Source organism: Spinacia oleracea, chromosome 4 (genome assembly GCF_020520425.1).
Source record: "Spinacia oleracea cultivar Varoflay chromosome 4, BTI_SOV_V1, whole genome shotgun sequence".
Classification (NCBI taxonomy): Eukaryota; Viridiplantae; Streptophyta; class Magnoliopsida; order Caryophyllales; family Amaranthaceae; genus Spinacia; species Spinacia oleracea.
This window is the reverse complement of record NC_079490.1, coordinates 178,527,378-178,547,089: the sequence shown is the minus strand read 5'-3', so window position 1 is coordinate 178,547,089 and position 19,712 is coordinate 178,527,378. Positions and strand designations below refer to the sequence as shown.

General features: G+C 38.5%; 1 protein-coding gene across 1 annotated transcript; it reads right to left on the bottom strand.

Moving 5' to 3' along the window:
- Positions 1 to 9,987: 9,987 nt before the first annotated feature.
- LOC130472215 (uncharacterized) lies at positions 9,988 to 15,875 on the bottom strand. Its single transcript, XM_056842716.1, has 3 exons — positions 15,417 to 15,875; positions 10,916 to 12,940; positions 9,988 to 10,841 (listed from the first exon to the last, which is right to left on the bottom strand). Exons 1-3 carry the CDS (start codon positions 15,873 to 15,875, stop codon positions 10,056 to 10,058), a joined length of 3,270 nt encoding a protein of 1,089 aa, XP_056698694.1. The 3' UTR covers positions 9,988 to 10,055.
- Positions 15,876 to 19,712: the final 3,837 nt, after the last annotated feature.

The window sequence follows — 19,712 nt, the reverse complement described above, 5'->3', positions numbered from 1 at the left end:
TCATTAAGACTTTAAGACCTTAAACTGTTTCTTCCATTAGCTTTAATTTCCATAAAGAGTGGCTCCTGCTTAAAAGAGAAATACTCTCTTTTTTCATATTCCCCTCTTTCTTTCCTTTTTTTTCTTCTTTCGCTTTTTATATCGTTTTACACTTAGGCTTCGTTTGGCAGTGCGTAAAATGTTTTCATTATAAAATGATTTATCATGGAAAATATTTTTGAAGGGAAAATACAATGGAAAACTAGTTTTCCTTTGTTTTGTACCTTAAAGGAAAATGGGAGAAGATGGTGAAGATTGAGGGAAGAAAGGAGAGGGAGATAAGGAGGAAAGAAGAAAAAGTGGTTTCCCTCCCATTCAAATGGAAAAGGATTTTCCACCTTTGAGGGAGTCATGGATAATTGTTTTCCATCCCTTATCCAACCAAACAACGTAAAATGATTGAAAAAGGAAAATTCGTTTTCCATGAAAACGTTTTACGCCCTGCCAAACGGAACCTTAGGCAACATACCACGCTCAGTAATCTGTCAACCGAGAATGATGTTGTGACTTGTGACTTAGCATATAGTTTGAAAATTTATTAATTGTTCGACGGTCTTTAATTTGTATTGTTGATGAGAACCCTATGCTAATTATTAATCCTAAATAAATTACATGAAGTTGAAGTGAAAAGACATACTCCTTAGGTAACTAGCTAGCTAGGTACTTCCTCAAAGTATCACTACTTTAACGGAACTTAATTTACAGTAATAAAATGCCCGCACTATCTTCCCTTAAAGAAAACCTAGCTACTTAGCTAGGGCCTTAATTCATGTACACTACACGCTTATTTGAACTTAATAACTTGATTCGACAATTGTTGCCATGTTGGAATGGATTTACTCGTTCAAATCTATTATGCAATTTAAAGTTCTAACAACTTATTTGTATTAGTTTATTTTAAAATAAACAAGGGTATTAGATAGTGAAGAGTATCTTGTGGATTATGCAAAGTACAAAGAATCAAAGATATAATTCCATGAAAATTCACTAAGTTACAACTTTATTCTAATAATTAGAAATTTAGAATGCTTCATGATAGACCAAATGGATAAGTGTACTGAGTCATAGAAAGTTAAGGTTAATTGATCAAGACAACCTCAGAAGCCCACTATGTTAATCTAGGTAAAGCTAAGGCCCAAGTGGTCTTTCCTCCTTGTCACAACTCACAACTCTCGCAACAAATAATAAAACTAGTAGTATTTTCTTCTAGGTTAAACTTAATTTATACCTAGTACCTCATCCGTTTCACAATAGAAACATCATTTCTTATTACACGTATGCCAACACGCTTATTTGAACATTAATATCTCCAAATGCGTATAAGTAAAAGTTATAAAAAGTTGATATTTGAAATCCTTGCATTAATACGAACTTAACAAGATCTCACTTGACTATGTTTTTTCTTACACACCAGTGAAAAAAAGGTTGTCAAAATTGATTGATGTATAGTGCACAAATGAGAAATGATGCATCTATTGTGAAACGGAGGAAATATTTAAAAAGAAAAATCATATATGAATAGATAACATAAGTCACCCCCTCCTTTCATCGATCGATCTTTTTTCAATTTTTTCTTTTTTTTGTTTGCTATATTTTACAACGTTAACACATCTTCTATTGTGTGTCCAACCCACTTTTGTGCATAAGTTATGTTAATACTTGTGCTTGTATTTTAAGTGGAAACCCAATATTTCACTTATTGTTGTGGCCCAATGTTGGGTTGAAGCTTATTTGGGAAGCTTAGAGTTTCTGTTTTGGCTAACTTGAGAGGCAACAAAAGAGTGTGAGAAAATCAGAAAACACACACAAAAGGAGAGGAGAGAAAGAGAAGAGAGGTGTTTGTAGCTTTCAGGGCAGTCATCAGAAAATTGTCGTTTGCCGGAGTTTCAATGTTCAGATCGTGCTGATTTTTTGTCAGCTTGTTGAGAATACATAGGGCCTCATTTTGAATGGTTGGATCGTCCTTTTAAGCTCTAGTTTGTCCGTGGTAGCTGCTGGACAGAACCTGTATTTTTGGGTAATATTATTCATCTCTTATTTCTTAATTGTAGATCTCTTACAGGGTCGTCTATAGGGAGGTCTAATAGGACCTCTAGCACAGGGCCCCAAATTTAAGAGGCCCAAAAAAAAATTAGTGGTAACTTACATAGCCCAATTATTGGTTATATAGTAAATCGTGCAAATAGAAGATACATAATTGATTTGTGGATCAATGGTACAACCTTCTCTTAATATTTCATAGATTGTGAGATCGACTCCCAATATGTACATTTTTTTTTTTTTTTTTAGTGTTACTAATCATTTTATTAAGAAAAGGGCCTCCACATTAAAAAAAAAAAAAAAAACAGGGCCTCCGAATTCCCTGGGAGGTTGGGACGACCCTGATCTCTTATGTATGGATGTGTTGGTGGGTTGTGAACCTTTGTGTGTTTGATTTGGATTATTTTTCCCTAAATTTTATCATAATAAGAGAAGGTGACAAGGGTGGACTCCTTATAAGTCCCGTGGTTTTTATTCTTCACATCGAAGGGGTTTTCCACGTATAATTCGCGTGTGTTGATTGTTTTTGTTCTTCCGAATTTGATTATTATTGTTGTCCATTATTGATTATTGTTGTCCATTATTGGTTGATTGCTAGGTTATTTGTTTGGTGGATTATTTGTGGTGTATTGGAGTTTTATTGTTTGGTTGATTGTCTTGGAGATGATTCTTTTGGGTAGTTGATATACTACTAGGGTCCTATCATCTTCCACTTTATCTTCCTCATTCAACATCAATTCACCATTTAATTCAATTATTCATAAAAATCCTTCCACTTCATCTCTCTCTTTAACACTCAATATTATTCAATATTAAATCATATGTTCCCACTAAAATCACAAACCCTCAAAAAGTTAAAACTTTAAAAGACGGTTAAACAATTATTAATTAATAGTCATACAACATAAGAGCTAGTTTATTAGTTAATAGTAGGGATGTCAATGGGGCGGGGCGGATGCGGATGTAGCTCCCTCCATCCCCATCCCCACCTAAAATTTTATCCCCATCCTCATCCCCGCCCCATCACCCATGGCGGGTACAAAATTCATCTCTATCCCCGCCCCAATAAAACTAAAATTCATCCCCACCCCACCACCCGCATGGATATCCATACCCGTCTCATCCCCGCCCCATACCCGCGCCAATACCCACCTAATTTTTCTTATTTAACAAATATTTTCCATTTGTGCGGAGTAACTAAAAGTTAACTTTAGAAAAAACACCTTATGACTAAAAGTATCATATTTAATAGGAAAAAATTACTCAAAATAACAAAAAACTTCAAACAAAAAAAACTTAAAAGTCTCACCTAAATTCATATTATCACCTGCAAACAAATAAATCCACATCCGCCCCATCACCCATGGCGGGTATGAAGCGGAGCGAGTGGGAATGGGGTAAAGCGGATGGGGATGGGGTGGGGCAGGCGGGGATGCGGCGGATTCAACACAAAATCCACACCCGCCTCATCATGCACTCATGGCGGGTACGATTTTCATACGCATCCCCGTCCCATCACCCGCCAAAGCTACCCCCATGCGGGGCGGGTCTCCCACAAAACCCTCCCCAATGACATCCCTAGTTAATAGTCATACGCCATTTACAAGATAAACTAGTGTGTGGCCGGGCGTTGCCCTGGATTTTGACTTTTATTCGGATTTATATGTTGTAAATATGTGCCCACATAGATTGTGTCGTCATAGAATTACGAGAGTGACATAAGATTAGGGGCCGATTAGCAACCTTTCCAAGCTGAAACCCCACATCCCAAAATCAAAACAAAGTCGGATCCTTTTTTTCATCATTAGTTAATTAATTACTCCAAAAATTATTAGTGAACCGTGCACAAGGAAAATTTTATACCCATTGGTGGTTCCTATCACATTTTCTATAATTATTCAACCACCGTCAACGTTTCACCTCTTACTCATTACGGAGTATTACATTCTATTACCCCGAACTTTTTTGTTTGAGGCTTAATCTAGGAAAATAGTAATTGTACATTTAAAAATAAAGTAATCATTCCCCTTTTTTTTTTCCATTCACTTTTGTTCAATTTGTTATTTGTTGTAAAAAGAACATATATGTTTATGTAGAAAATATAACATAAGTTGTAGTTGGTTAAGATGGTAGGAAGTGTACTTTCAACAAAGAGGTCTGTTGTTCGATCCTTGTTGCATTTTTTGGTTGTCATTGACATGTTATGATGTTGATTAGTGGTGACGTGGCGTAATAAGAAGGGTATACATAACACGTATACATTCTTAAGAACGCTTTTTAATACATTAGTATAGATATAAATATGTAACAAGTTGAATCAAACAAAAGTTTCTTTCATCAAAACTATGGTCATTTAGATTTTGCATTATAGTGCAACATTATGATTTATTGGAAATTATTACTTTCAATTAATGCATTGATGTCCTAGTGAAAGTCTGATGATTTATTGTAGCCACGATGACGATCTCCGCTTGACTCATAGGAGTGAGCTCAAAAAATTATTGTTTATTGCGATCCTGTATAAAACTTTATCAATAGACCAATTCCATCTTAAAATCATTGGCAATGAGAGAAATGACCAACTTTTTTTAGTAATCAACGTGACACACTTACATTTGATATTTCACGTTTGTTGTAATGTCATCAGTTTTAAAAAGTCCGTAATATCTATCAATTTCACAATTACTCAAAATTCAGATCTTAATAAGTTGGCCAAAATGAACATCTTTCCTTTTCAAGGGCCTTCCATTGTTGGCCAATGTTTCCACAATAAACTAGTTATATCACATCATGATCATATTATTGCATACACACGCTCTGTTTTAATGATTCTAATTTCTTTGAATATGCAACCATAACTTCTCCAGGGCACTTCCTTTTTGTCTTCAAATGCCAACCCATTTTTCTGATTGTATTTAACTTTATACTCTCTCCGTCCCAAAATTATAGTCCGGTACTTCAAATCGGGCGTCCTATAATTATAGTCACGTTTATTTATTTATAAAATACCTCCCTCATTACTCTCATTTGGACCACAAAAAAAAAAATGCATTGAAAACCTAGCCATGTACTATATTCCCCTTCCCCATGTACTTTATTCTTTTTTTACCTGTACTATATTCTACTTTGTCATACAAATTAATCATCAGTGTACTACAACATACTCTCTCCGTATTTATTTAAGAGATACACTCGGTCGGGCACGGATATTAAGAAAAAGAATTGAATGAAATAAAGTAATAAAACAAGCGGGGTTGGGTAGATATTTTAATAAGTAAAACAAGTGGGGACCATGACATTTTAGGGAGTGGGGGTGGATGTAGTTCTAAAATTATTTGTTTAACAGGGTGGTGGTACATAAGATATCTTAAATAGATTATTTACTTAGATGATGGGGTTGATAAGTTATTAAAAATGGCAAGTGTATCTCTTAAATAAATACGGCCGAAAAATGCAATTGTATCTCTTAAATAAATACGGAGGGATTATGATGGTGAGTGGAACGGAGGGGGGAAGAAATGATGTCCTAGCTATCTTTAAGTAGCAAATTGTAGATTTGTATGTTAGACTAGACATTGATCCTCTGTTAGTTAGACAAAACGAGGAGAACAAAGAATGAATTTGGCAAGAAACGCCACATGATGCATATATGTTGTGGTCTACTGAATTGTTCTGCTTGGCAACTGTAAACACAAATTTACGAGTCTGCAAAAATAACAGAATCAAAATAATGTGAACAAAATATATTTTTATTGATTTTGTATTTGGGTACAATCTCTAATGTTTATCCACTGATTCGATCTCTACAACAGCAAGAATTTGTGGTTTGAAGGTAGAACGGCGTTTGTGCTTGTTGTTCTTCTTCCACCGAGATTTGATGTCAGACTTGTGTGCTTGGAAGCCGTCTTCGGTATTTAAATGAGCTTAAGTAAAGAGGCCCATTTATCCACAAAAGGAAAACCCTAAACCTAAGAAGAGGATATAAAAAGTTCTCTCCAAGTCATTTGGCAGACAGACGGAACGTAGTATACAAAAACCTACTACTCTCCAGAAAAAACCCGAAGACGGCTTCCAAGCACACAAGTCTGACATCAAATCTCGGTGGAAGAAGAACAACAAGCACAAACGCCGTTCTACCTTCAAACCACAAATTCTTGCTGTTGTAGAGATCGAATCAGTGGATAAACATTAGAGATTCCATGAGTGACAAAGTCTCTTCTCCAGGAGTATTGTGATACTTGAAGTAAACCATGGTGACTCTTTGTTCCTACAAAGTCAACACAAAAAAAAAAAGTGCAAGTTGATGCATGTATGACGATGCAGTTAATTAACAAAGTAATATTTAACGGAGGCATCATATTTGAAATATTGATCGTACAAACTAGTACAGATTATTGTCAACAATGTATCAACTTTGCCAATGATTACTACTGTGAACTACACCCGGTATTAAAAGAAAGTACACAGATTATATTACAGGAAGCAGTTGTATTATGTTCGACCGCACAAAAAAAAAAAAGGGGGAGCAAGTTCAAGTTTGGGGTTGCTGTTATCGATCATCATTCATCATGTTCGTAAAAAAAAAAAGAGAAAAGAAAAAAAGGGGTTGCATGTATTCATGTGAATTGGAAAGAGACAAAAGAAAGAGACAAAAGAAAAAGACAAAAAAGAATCATCACAATCATGCATCACCATTTAAAAAAAAAAAAAAAAAAAAAAAAAAAAATTGGAAATAAAAATTAGGGAGTACAATATCACGTGAATAGGATGGGAAAGAAAGAAAAAGACAAAAGAATTTTGTAGCCCAGCATCATCAATTACTATCATCATCTATTATTCTTTTATGATATGAATAAAGAATAAATAAAAATAAAAAAAAGAAAAGAAAGAAGGATAGCATCACGTGAAGGGTGAAAGAAGACAAAACAAGAAAATGACTCAACTTTTTTTTTTTTTTTTTTTTTTGTGGTCTATATTTTACTCTTCGGTATCATCATCATCAACAACAATATAAATTAATCATACGAACAAAAAAAAAAAAAAAGGAAGGGGGGCAAGCAAACAGGTCGCCATGGAAATTACAATGCTTCAAAGGTTAAAATTGCTGAAAGAAAATACAGCAGAGTATACATACTGGGTCTGAAAGTCGGATCGCGCCTCAACAACGGTGGCGCAGTGCTGTGACGGTGGTGATGGACGGACAGCAGGTCAACAGGAACAACCACCTCTCAGATTCGATGACGGTGGTGCTAGGCGGCTTGGGACTCCACGAGCAGGACCAGTCGCGGATGAACAACTCCTCCACAGGCTGCTTGTCGGACTCACGAACTATTCGATGACGACCGTTGGGTTGGTGTTCGGACCGATTCGATGACGACCGTTGGTTTGTTGATGACGTCTACTGGTTCGTTCCTCTTTCACGGGCTATTCGATGACGAAGATTCGGTATTGTACTCCTCGGAGTCTCTGATCAAAGGTCGTTGAGTTGTTGTTGATGGTGAGGTGAATTGATAGCATAAGAGGTGTATTTATAGTCTTGTAGCTCATAGTCCTACTTCAAAGCAAATTTAGAAGAAGATATGTTTTGGGTAAATTTTATCCAATATATTAAGCATTTATTTTGAGTCCTACTCCATGTTGGATTCTAATCAGTTGAGAAAAGCTTGAGACCTATGGAAAATCAACTACTACTGTGAAGATGTGAAGATGGAATTTGCTCGAAGTCTATCCCATTTGGGTCTTGTCTTGGGTAATTGATGTCCATTATAATTCTTTCCTATCATCAAAGAAGTGACATAACCGAAGTATTGTGTTGACAGTAGGATACTAAAAAGCTGTTAGAACTTGGCCAAGATAGATGCACTAATTGTATCCTAATTGGTTTAGTTGGGAATCAGTGGAGTCCTAGTATTATTCTATTTCGTAAAGTGTGATGTTGTCTTGGAAGAGTTTCACACCAAAGAAAATGCATAGCGTGAGTGCATGCATCAAAATGGATCAGTGATCCGAAGATTCGGTCCAGCCCATCCATCAAAAGGGTGGGTCAACAAGTTGGGCCAAAAGACCAAATATTACTCCTATTTCAGAAAAAAAGGAAAGTTCGGAGTACGTGAAGAAGTGCAAACTGGATTTCGAGATCGGACCACGAGCAAACACTCAAAGATTCGTGTACGTAACCGATCCCGAGGGGGCAATTTGTAGGCATTAAAAATATGAAGAATGCCACATCATCATTTTTTGTCCCGAAAAAGTCAAATGTTGACTTCTATTATTAAATGTCAGATAAATTGTTTAATTTGGGTTATAAACCAAATAGGCCCATTTTTAATAAATGACGTTCATTTAATAGGAGTGGGTTATTTAAATGAGCTTAAGTAAAGAGGCCCATTTATCCACAAAAGGAAAACCCTAAACCTAAGAAGAGGATATAAAAAGTTCTCTCCAAGTCATTTGGCAGACAGACGGAACGTAGTATACAAAAACCTACTACTCTCCAGAAAAAACCCGAAGACGGCTTCCAAGCACACAAGTCTGACATCAAATCTCGGTGGAAGAAGAACAACAAGCACAAACGCCGTTCTACCTTCAAACCACAAATTCTTGCTGTTGTAGAGATCGAATCAGTGGATAAACATTAGAGATTGTACCCAAATACAAAATCAATAAAAATATATTTTGTTCACATTATTTTGATTCTGTTATTTTTGCAGACTCGTAAATTTGTGTTTACAAATTGGCACGCTCGGTGGGACAACGGAACACCATTTGTCAACAAGTTGATGACGAGCCTTTGTGAGAAATTCAAGTTTGCACAAAACAAGTCTTCAATGTATAATGCACCTGCAAACGGACTAGCTGAATCTTTCAACAAAACACTTTGCAAGTTGCTTAGTAAGATTGTTGGGAAACACCAGCGAGATTGGCACGAAAGAATGGGCGAAGCTCTATGGGCGTATCGTACCACGTACAGGACACCAACTCAAGCGACACCTTATGCACTTGTGTATGGTGTGGAGGCCATATTGCCATTGGAGATTCAAATTCCGTCACTTCGCATGGCAATCCAGGAAAATCTCACTGAAGAAGAAAATGCTAAGATTCGTCTGGCAGAGTTGGAAGCACTTGACGAAAAGAGGCTTGAGGCGCAACAAAAGTTGGAATGCTACCATGCTCGTTTGACAAGGGCGTTCAACAAGAAGGTGCGAGTACGGTCTTTCAAAGTTGGAGACACGGTCCTTGCTATCAAGAGACCGATCATTGTTTCTCGCAAAACGGGAAATAAATTTGCATCGAAATGGGATGGTCCTTACGTTGTCCAGGAAGTCTACACAAATGGAGCTTACAAGATCGTTGATGCAGAAGGACTGCGCATAGGCCCTATCAACGGCAAATTTTTGAAGCGTTACTACCCTTGAAGTTGTGCAACATTGTAACCTCCTAAGCACGAGGCTAAACTGCAACTGACTAAAAAAAAAAAAAAAAAAAAAAAAAAAAAAAAAAAAAAAAAAAAAAAAAAATCCGGAAATGACGTCAGCAAACGACGTCAGAAAAAAAAAAAAAAAAAAAAAAAAAAAAAAAAAAAATCAAGAAATTATTTTTGCTTTTAAGGAACTACGTTGGCTTGATCTTATGGAGTGAATTTATTCATTTCATAAGTACGTAGGCAGCTTGAAGGAATCACTAACTTTAAGTCCAGCCACACCAAAAATCTCTCCCATTTTTGTACTACTCCTGGCCCGCAAGAGTATAAACTGTGAACGGCTAAATAAATAAATGAAAATTTCATGTTGGTTTCCTATGAGTTGAATGAATATGGAATCAATGACAAAAATCTTTGACAGGAAGAATGACGAGTCTTATTCATTTCATTTTTGGAATTCTTAAAACAAATTGGTCTCTAAAAAAAAAAAAAAAAAAAAAAAAAAAAAAAGAATTAAAAGAAAACAAGTGCAACGATGGTAACAAGAAAGGCGGAACTACGGCTCAAATTTGAAGGCTTGCAAAGCATCACGAGCAACACCAAATTGTTTCTCAGCTTCCGCTAGCTTTGCCTCCACCTCTTTCGCAGCAACAATATTCTCCTTCATGATGAGGAGTGAGTTTTCTTGCTCTTTCTTCTGTATGACGTACCCTTGGAACTTCTCTTCTGATTCTGAAATAAGAGGCAAAAGTCTATCCGCTCGTTCTGCTAAATCATTGAGCTTCCTTTTATGTTCGGCTTGTTCTTGCTGAATCTGATCTATCTCCTTATGAAGAGCTTGCATTCGCTCCTCTTCTGCTTTCCCTGCAATTGTAGTTGTCTGCACGCTCGTCTCTATCTCCAAAGATCGTTGCTCCAAGTCATTGAGAGTGGGATCTCCCTGTTTCCCTAGCCGAACGTGGTGGAGTTGAGAACCGCACCCAATATACCCCTTGATAAAAGATTCGATTGCAGAGATGTCGATCTTCTTATCACGAACATAGGAGAAAACCTGTTCAAACTCCTGCGCTAGTTCATGAACCTTGGCTAAAGGAGTCTTCATCAACTTGTCCTTTATTTCATTAATCATCAAGCTTGCAGCATATCGGTCCGCCCTGTTGGTCGCCTTAGTGATCATGTCTTGAGCATTAAAAGAAGGAGACTCGGTCGAAGCAGTAGAAACACTTGTGGTTGGCGCAGTATCAATGACAACATCATCAATGAACTGTTGTTCAGGAAGGGAGACAAATGTATTCTCGCAAGCAGTAAGCTCTACTGCTATGTTCGCATCGCTTTGAAGATTCTGAAAAGTAAAAATAAAGGGGATTAAAATAGTAATTAAAAAGAAAACGAGAATGTCAAAGTAAAGAAATGAACCTCTATCTCTTCAGGCGATAGCTCAGGGCCATAATCTTCAGCGAAAATATCATCCAGAATTGTAGGTTCACCTGCGTGTTCGTCATCGGAAGGTTCATTTTCGTCATTGGAAGGTTCATTACTTACAACTCTGCTTGCTAGTCTTCTACTCTCGTCCCTACATTTCGAAGATGTTTCCTTGGGCGGACAGGATATCGTGGAACTTTTAGGCAATCTGACTCTAACTTTGCGAGGTGCAGCCGAAGTCTTGGCAGCTTTGTCTTTTGGTGAAGTGTTAAGATCATCGCCCTTTCTCTCCTTTCTCTTCTTAGACCTGACATTTGTTGGACTAGGAGTTCTTGAAGCATAAGCCGCATTTAAAGAAACGACCGAATTCCACCATGTTGTGAAGCTTGGAGTGACTCGAGATTGGGCATTAAACGTGCGGCAAGGGACCAAAAAAGTAGCCCTAGTATGCAGACGAATGCTGGACTGAAAAAGATAGTACATATGCTCTCGGGTGATGTTTTGTGTCTGGACTACTAATTCGCCTGGCACATCTTGGTGAAATCCGAATTGCCGACCGAATCGATGAGGACTGTATGGCTCAACCACGTAGTTGTTGTCGAACCTCAAGGTCAGAAAACAGGACCGCATGCTAATGAAGAAGTTTGCGAATTGCTTTGGTTGATGGTTGTCATCTTCACGCTTCTCATCTGAATTACCACAAATTGAGTTAGCAAGCCAATTGAAATCCTTACCCGAAGAAACTAGCGATTTAGCATCTGGAGACTTTATGACAGAGTCAAGGCCTTGAATTCCAACCAGGGGAGCACCAACAAAATCGTAGGTGACGACGTGATGACTTCGAAAATACTTAGCGGTCCAGACATACACATATTGTGCAGGGAAGGACTCGCGATGTTTGTCGGGGGTAGGAGAATTCGAAATTTTGCTCAATCCGTGGTAGATGCTCGCCAAAACAGGGATCGCCAAAGAAGTCTCTTTTCCACTTGCAAGAAATGACGCAGGTTTGAAAGATCCAGGACGGATGCAACCCAAATCTGACACCGGCAAAACAAAGGCACAAAGCCAACATGAGAGAAAGGCAGCCAAATATGTTTGTCGATGATGCGCTTCAGGAATCCGTAGGATGCGAAAGGCTTCGTACATCTTATGACTCCACGATCGAGGACCATTAAAGGAGCTGAAGTCTTTCATAAGTGTTGGAAGGACAGACTTTTTGTTGCCAGATGCCAAGAAATACTTTGATGCACCGCGAAACCAAAAATCACACCAAGTCTCGAACGTTATTGTTGTCACCTTGTGTTTCTCAGAAAGATAATGCAAAGCCATGAACAAATATTTGCAACTGTAAGGGAGGTATAGACTGTGCTCATCGTCGGAGCCTTCCAATTCAACGGCAGAAGGGACGACCTCGTCATAAAAAAGGCCAGTTACGGGAAGCCCACCAAGGTCGTATATATCCCAAAGACTGATTGACATTTCTCCAACTGAAGTGTGCAAGGTATTTGTCGTAGGACACCAGGATTCACAAAAAGCCTGCATGACAGGAGAATTACATTTGTAGATGTACATAGAAGCATAGACGGCATCAAGAATATGGGTGCTAGCGAGTGTGCGTCTGGAATGGTGCAGGACATCTTCTAACCATTCCCAGTAAAGAGGGATGTATGTTGGCTCGACTCCAAATTTCGGACTAGAACTCCATTTGGTCTCCTTGCGGGACAAACGCGTAGATAATGTCTGGAAAGAACACGCATCATCGCAGGAACGGTGATGTGAAGCGACAAGGACAGGATTAGGTGTTTTTCCACCAAATGCATTAACATCACGACTCTCCTTGTACCAGCTTTTCGGGCCCGAGAACTCCGTAGAAGAATGGATGTTTGCAAAAGGACCAATCACAGGAGGAAATGAACGAAAGTGCGCTCCATCGACCGAATTAGCATCTTCCATGAGTGACAAAGTCTCTTCTCCAGGAGTATTGTGATACTTGAAGTAAACCATGGTGACTCTTTGTTCCTACAAAGTCAACACAAAAAAAAAAAGTGCAAGTTGATGCATGTATGACGATGCAGTTAATTAACAAAGTAATATTTAACGGAGGCATCATATTTGAAATATTGATCGTACAAACTAGTACAGATTATTGTCAACAATGTATCAACTTTGCCAATGATTACTACTGTGAACTACACCCGGTATTAAAAGAAAGTACACAGATTATATTACAGGAAGCAGTTGTATTATGTTCGACCGCACAAAAAAAAAGGGGGAGCAAGTTCAAGTTTGGGGTTGCTGTTATCGATCATCATTCATCATGTTCGTAAAAAAAAAAAAAGAGAAAAGAAAAAAAGGGGTTGCATGTATTCATGTGAATTGGAAAGAGACAAAAGAAAGAGACAAAAGAAAAAGACAAAAAAGAATCATCACAATCATGCATCACCATTTAAAAAAAAAAAAAAAAAAAAAAAATTGGAAATAAAAATTAGGGAGTACAATATCACGTGAATAGGATGGGAAAGAAAGAAAAAGACAAAAGAATTTTGTAGCCCAGCATCATCAATTACTATCATCATCTATTATTCTTTTATGATATGAATAAAGAATAAATAAAAATAAAAAAAGAAAAGAAAGAAGGATAGCATCACGTGAAGGGTGAAAGAAGACAAAACAAGAAAATGACTCAACTTTTTTTTTTTTTTTTGTGGTCTATATTTTACTCTTCGGTATCATCATCATCAACAACAATATAAATTAATCATACGAACAAAAAAAAAAAGGAAGGGGGGCAAGCAAACAGGTCGCCATGGAAATTACAATGCTTCAAAGGTTAAAATTGCTGAAAGAAAATACAGCAGAGTATACATACTGGGTCTGAAAGTCGGATCGCGCCTCAACAACGGTGGCGCAGTGCTGTGACGGTGGTGATGGACGGACAGCAGGTCAACAGGAACAACCACCTCTCAGATTCGATGACGGTGGTGCTAGGCGGCTTGGGACTCCACGAGCAGGACCAGTCGCGGATGAACAACTCCTCCACAGGCTGCTTGTCGGACTCACGAACTATTCGATGACGACCGTTGGGTTGGTGTTCGGACCGATTCGATGACGACCGTTGGTTTGTTGATGACGTCTACTGGTTCGTTCCTCTTTCACGGGCTATTCGATGACGAAGATTCGGTATTGTACTCCTCGGAGTCTCTGATCAAAGGTCGTTGAGTTGTTGTTGATGGTGAGGTGAATTGATAGCATAAGAGGTGTATTTATAGTCTTGTAGCTCATAGTCCTACTTCAAAGCAAATTTAGAAGAAGATATGTTTTGGGTAAATTTTATCCAATATATTAAGCATTTATTTTGAGTCCTACTCCATGTTGGATTCTAATCAGTTGAGAAAAGCTTGAGACCTATGGAAAATCAACTACTACTGTGAAGATGTGAAGATGGAATTTGCTCGAAGTCTATCCCATTTGGGTCTTGTCTTGGGTAATTGATGTCCATTATAATTCTTTCCTATCATCAAAGAAGTGACATAACCGAAGTATTGTGTTGACAGTAGGATACTAAAAAGCTGTTAGAACTTGGCCAAGATAGATGCACTAATTGTATCCTAATTGGTTTAGTTGGGAATCAGTGGAGTCCTAGTATTATTCTATTTCGTAAAGTGTGATGTTGTCTTGGAAGAGTTTCACACCAAAGAAAATGCATAGCGTGAGTGCATGCATCAAAATGGATCAGTGATCCGAAGATTCAGTCCAGCCCATCCATCAAAAGGGTGGGTCAACAAGTTGGGCCAAAAGACCAAATATTACTCCTATTTCAGAAAAAAAAGGAAAGTTCGGAGTACGTGAAGAAGTGCAAACTGGATTTCGAGATCGGACCACGAGCAAACACTCAAAGATTCGTGTACGTAACCGATCTCGAGGGGGCAATTTGTAGGCATTAAAAATATGAAGAATGCCACATCATCATTTTTTGTCCCGAAAAAGTCAAATGTTGACTTCTATTATTAAATGTCAGATAAATTGTTTAATTTGGGTTATAAACCAAATAGGCCCATTTTTAATAAATGACGTTCATTTAATAGGAGTGGGTTATTTAAATGAGCTTAAGTAAAGAGGCCCATTTATCCACAAAAGGAAAACCCTAAACCTAAGAAGAGGATATAAAAAGTTCTCTCCAAGTCATTTGGCAGACAGACTGAACGTAGTATACAAAAACCTACTACTCTCCAGAAAAAACCCGAAGACGGCTTCCAAGCACACAAGTCTGACATCAAATCTCGGTGGAAGAAGAACAACAAGCACAAACGCCGTTCTACCTTCAAACCACAAATTCTTGCTGTTGTAGAGATCGAATCAGTGGATAAACATTAGAGATTGTACCCAAATACAAAATCAATAAAAATATATTTTGTTCACATTATTTTGATTCTGTTATTTTTGCAGACTCGTAAATTTGTGTTTACAAATTTGGCGCCGTCTGTGGGGACTGGACCGATTCTTCACAATCTGATACTTTGAGGGGTGACGTTGGAGAAGACCCGGTACTACTCTTTGCATCGCTTTCTACATAGAAAGGATCGAACAAAGGACTAGTGTGGATGACCAGCCTGTCAGGCTTTTGGTGAGGACGCATATCTTCTTCACCGGGCATAAGGAATCGTGCACCTTCAGCAGGAAAGGACCCGAAAACAGGGATGTTGCGGGATTTGCGGTAATACGGATTCGGGGACACGTCGGAGGAAGCACGGACATGGCTCTTTCTCCTTGTTTTGGTGGCGATAGGAGCCGAACGCAGACTCGAAGCAGCCTCATTCAGATCAGCGTTCTTCATTCCTCTGGTGCGTATACCCTCGTCACGCCCTTTCATCATCTCAGCCAATTCTGCCGCCCTTTGTTTCACCATAGCGGCCTTCTCAGCATCGGACATGGAAACGGTTTGTTGAGCAGCCATCTTCGTTGGTAGATTGATTTTTTTTTTTTGTAGAGAAGGAGATGAGTGGTAGAGTGGTCCCACCGAGCGTGCCAATTTGTAAACACAAATTTACGAGTCTGCAAAAATAACAGAATCAAAATAATGTGAACAAAATATATTTTTATTGATTTTGTATTTGGGTACAATCTCTAATGTTTATCCACTGATTCGATCTCTACAACAGCAAGAATTTGTGGTTTGAAGGTAGAACGGCGTTTGTGCTTGTTGTTCTTCTTCCACCGAGATTTGATGTCAGACTTGTGTGCTTGGAAGCCGTCTTCGGGTTTTTTCTGGAGAGTAGTAGGTTTTTGTATACTACGTTCAGTCTGTCTGCCAAATGACTTGGAGAGAACTTTTTATATCCTCTTCTTAGGTTTAGGGTTTTCCTTTTGTGGATAAATGGGCCTCTTTACTTAAGCTCATTTAAATAACCCACTCCTATTAAATGAACGTCATTTATTAAAAATGGGCCTATTTGGTTTATAACCCAAATTAAACAATTTATCTGACATTTAATAATAGAAGTCAACATTTGACTTTTTCGGGACAAAAAATGATGATGTGGCATTCTTCATATTTTTAATGTCTACAAATTGCCCCCTCGAGATCGGTTACGTACACGAATCTTTGAGTGTTTGCTCGTGGTCCGATCTCGAAATCCAGTTTGCACTTCTTCACGTACTCCGAACTTTCCTTTTTTTTCTGAAATAGGAGTAATATTTGGTCTTTTGGCCCAACTTGTTGACCCACCCTTTTGATGGATGGGCTGGACCGAATCTTCGGATCACTGATCCATTTTGATGCATGCACTCACGCTATGCATTTTCTTTGGTGTGAAACTCTTCCAAGACAACATCACACTTTACGAAATAGAATAATACTAGGACTCCACTGATTCCCAACTAAACCAATTAGGATACAATTAGTGCATCTATCTTGGCCAAGTTCTAACAGCTTTTTAGTATCCTACTGTCAACACAATACTTCGGTTATGTCACTTCTTTGATGATAGGAAAGAATTATAATGGACATCAATTACCCAAGACAAGACCCAAATGGGATAGACTTCGAGCAAATTCCATCTTCACATCTTCACAGTAGTAGTTGATTTTCCATAGGTCTCAAGCTTTTCTCAACTGATTAGAATCCAACATGGAGTAGGACTCAAAATAAATGCTTAATATATTGGATAAAATTTACCCAAAACATATCTTCTTCTAAATTTGCTTTGAAGTAGGACTATGAGCTACAAGACTATAAATACACCTCTTATGCTATCAATTCACCTCACCATCAACAACAACTCAACGACCTTTGATCAGAGACTCCGAGGAGTACAATACCGAATCTTCGTCATCGAATAGCCCGTGAAAGAGGAACGAACCAGTAGACGTCATCACCAAACCAACGGTCGTCATCGAATCGGTCCGAACACCAACCCAACGGTCGTCATCGAATAGTTCGTGAGTCCGACAAGCAGCCTGTGGAGGAGTTGTTCATCCGCGACTGGTCCTGCTCGTGGAGTCCCAAGCCGCCTAGCACCACCGTCATCGAATCTGAGAGGTGGTTGTTCCTGTTGACCTGCTGTCCGTCCATCACCACCGTCACAGCACTGCGCCACCGTTGTTGAGGCGCGATCCGACTTTCAGACCCAGTATGTATACTCTGCTGTATTTTCTTTCAGCAATTTTAACCTTTGAAGCATTGTAATTTCCATGGCGACCTGTTTGCTTGCCCCCCTTCCTTTTTTTTTTGTTCGTATGATTAATTTATATTGTTGTTGATGATGATGATACCGAAGAGTAAAATATAGACCACAAAAAAAAAAAAAAGACAAAAAAAGTTGAGTCATTTTCTTGTTTTGTCTTCTTTCACCCTTCACGTGATGCTATCCTTCTTTCTTTTCTTTTTTTATTTTTATTTATTCTTTATTCATATCATAAAAGAATAATAGATGATGATAGTAATTGATGATGCTGGGCTACAAAATTCTTTTGTCTTTTTCTTTCTTTCCCATCCTATTCACGTGATATTGTACTCCCTAATTTTTATTTCCAATTTTTTTTTTTTTTTTTTTTTTTTTTTTTTTTTAAATGGTGATGCATGATTGTGATGATTCTTTTTTGTCTTTTTCTTTTGTCTCTTTCTTTTGTCTCTTTCCAATTCACATGAATACATGCAACCCCTTTTTTTCTTTTCTCTTTTTTTTTTTTTTTACGAACATGATGAATGATGATCGATAACAGCAACCCCAAACTTGAACTTGCTCCCCCTTTTTTTTTGTGCGGTCGAACATAATACAACTGCTTCCTGTAATATAATCTGTGTACTTTCTTTTAATACCGGGTGTAGTTCACAGTAGTAATCATTGGCAAAGTTGATACATTGTTGACAATAATCTGTACTAGTTTGTACGATCAATATTTCAAATATGATGCCTCCGTTAAATATTACTTTGTTAATTAACTGCATCGTCATACATGCATCAACTTGCACTTTTTTTTTTTGTGTTGACTTTGTAGGAACAAAGAGTCACCATGGTTTACTTCAAGTATCACAATACTCCTGGAGAAGAGACTTTGTCACTCATGGAAGATGCTAATTCGGTCGATGGAGCGCACTTTCGTTCATTTCCTCCTGTGATTGGTCCTTTTGCAAACATCCATTCTTCTACGGAGTTCTCGGGCCCGAAAAGCTGGTACAAGGAGAGTCGTGATGTTAATGCATTTGGTGGAAAAACACCTAATCCTGTCCTTGTCGCTTCACATCACCGTCCCTGCGATGATGCGTGTTCTTTCCAGACATTATCTACGCGTTTGTCCCGCAAGGAGACCAAATGGAGTTCTAGTCCGAAATTTGGAGTCGAGCCAACATACATCCCTCTTTACTGGGAATGGTTAGAAGATGTCCTGCACCATTCCAGACGCACACTCGCTAGCACCCATATTCTTGATGCCGTCTATGCTTCTATGTACATCTACAAATGTAATTCTCCTGTCATGCAGGCTTTTTGTGAATCCTGGTGTCCTACGACAAATACCTTGCACACTTCAGTTGGAGAAATGTCAATCAGTCTTTGGGATATATACGACCTTGGGCTTCCGTAACTGGCCTTTTTTATGACGAGGTCGTCCCTTCTGCCGTTGAATTGGAAGGCTCCGACGATGAGCACAGTCTATACCTCCCTTACAGTTGCAAATATTGTTCATGGCTTTGCATTATCTTTCTGAGAAACACAAGGTGACAACAATAACGTTCGAGACTTGGTGTGATTTTGGTTTCGCGGTGCATCAAAGTATTTCTGGCATCTGGCAACAAAAGTCGTCCTTCCAACACTTATGAAAGACTTCAGCTCCTTTAATGGTCCTCGATCGTGGAGTCATAAGATGTACGAAGCCTTTCGCATCCTACGGATTCCTGAAGCGCATCATCGACAAACATATTTGGCTGCTTTTCTCTCATGTTGGCTTTGTGCCTTGTGTTTTGCCGGTGTCAGATTTGGGTTGCATCCGTCCTGGATCTTTCAAACCTGCGTCATTTCTTGCAAGTGGAAAAGAGACTTCTTTGGGCGATCCCTGTTTTGGCGAGCATCTACCACGGATTGAGCAAAATTTCGAATTCTCCTACCCCCGGCAAACATCGCGAGTCCTTCCCTGCACAATATGTGTATGCCTGGACCGCTAAGTATTTTCGAAGTCATCACGTCGTCACCTACGATTTTGTTGGTGCTCCCTGGTTGGAATTCAAGGCCTTGACTCTGTCATAAAGTCTCCAGATGCTAAATCGCTAGTTTCTTCGGGTAAGGATTCAATTGGC

Coding starts and splice junctions, on each gene's coding strand:
- LOC130472215 (XM_056842716.1), bottom strand. CDS start 15,875: ATGGCTGCTCAACAAACCGTTTCCATGTCCGATGCTGAGAAGGCCGCT. Junction 12,941..15,416: donor TATCAGATTGTGAAGAATCG/GTCCAGTCCCCA, acceptor TTGACTTTGTAG/GAACAAAGAGTCACCATGGT. Junction 10,842..10,915: donor TATCGCCTGAAGAGATAGAG/GTTCATTTCTTT, acceptor TTTACTTTTCAG/AATCTTCAAAGCGATGCGAA.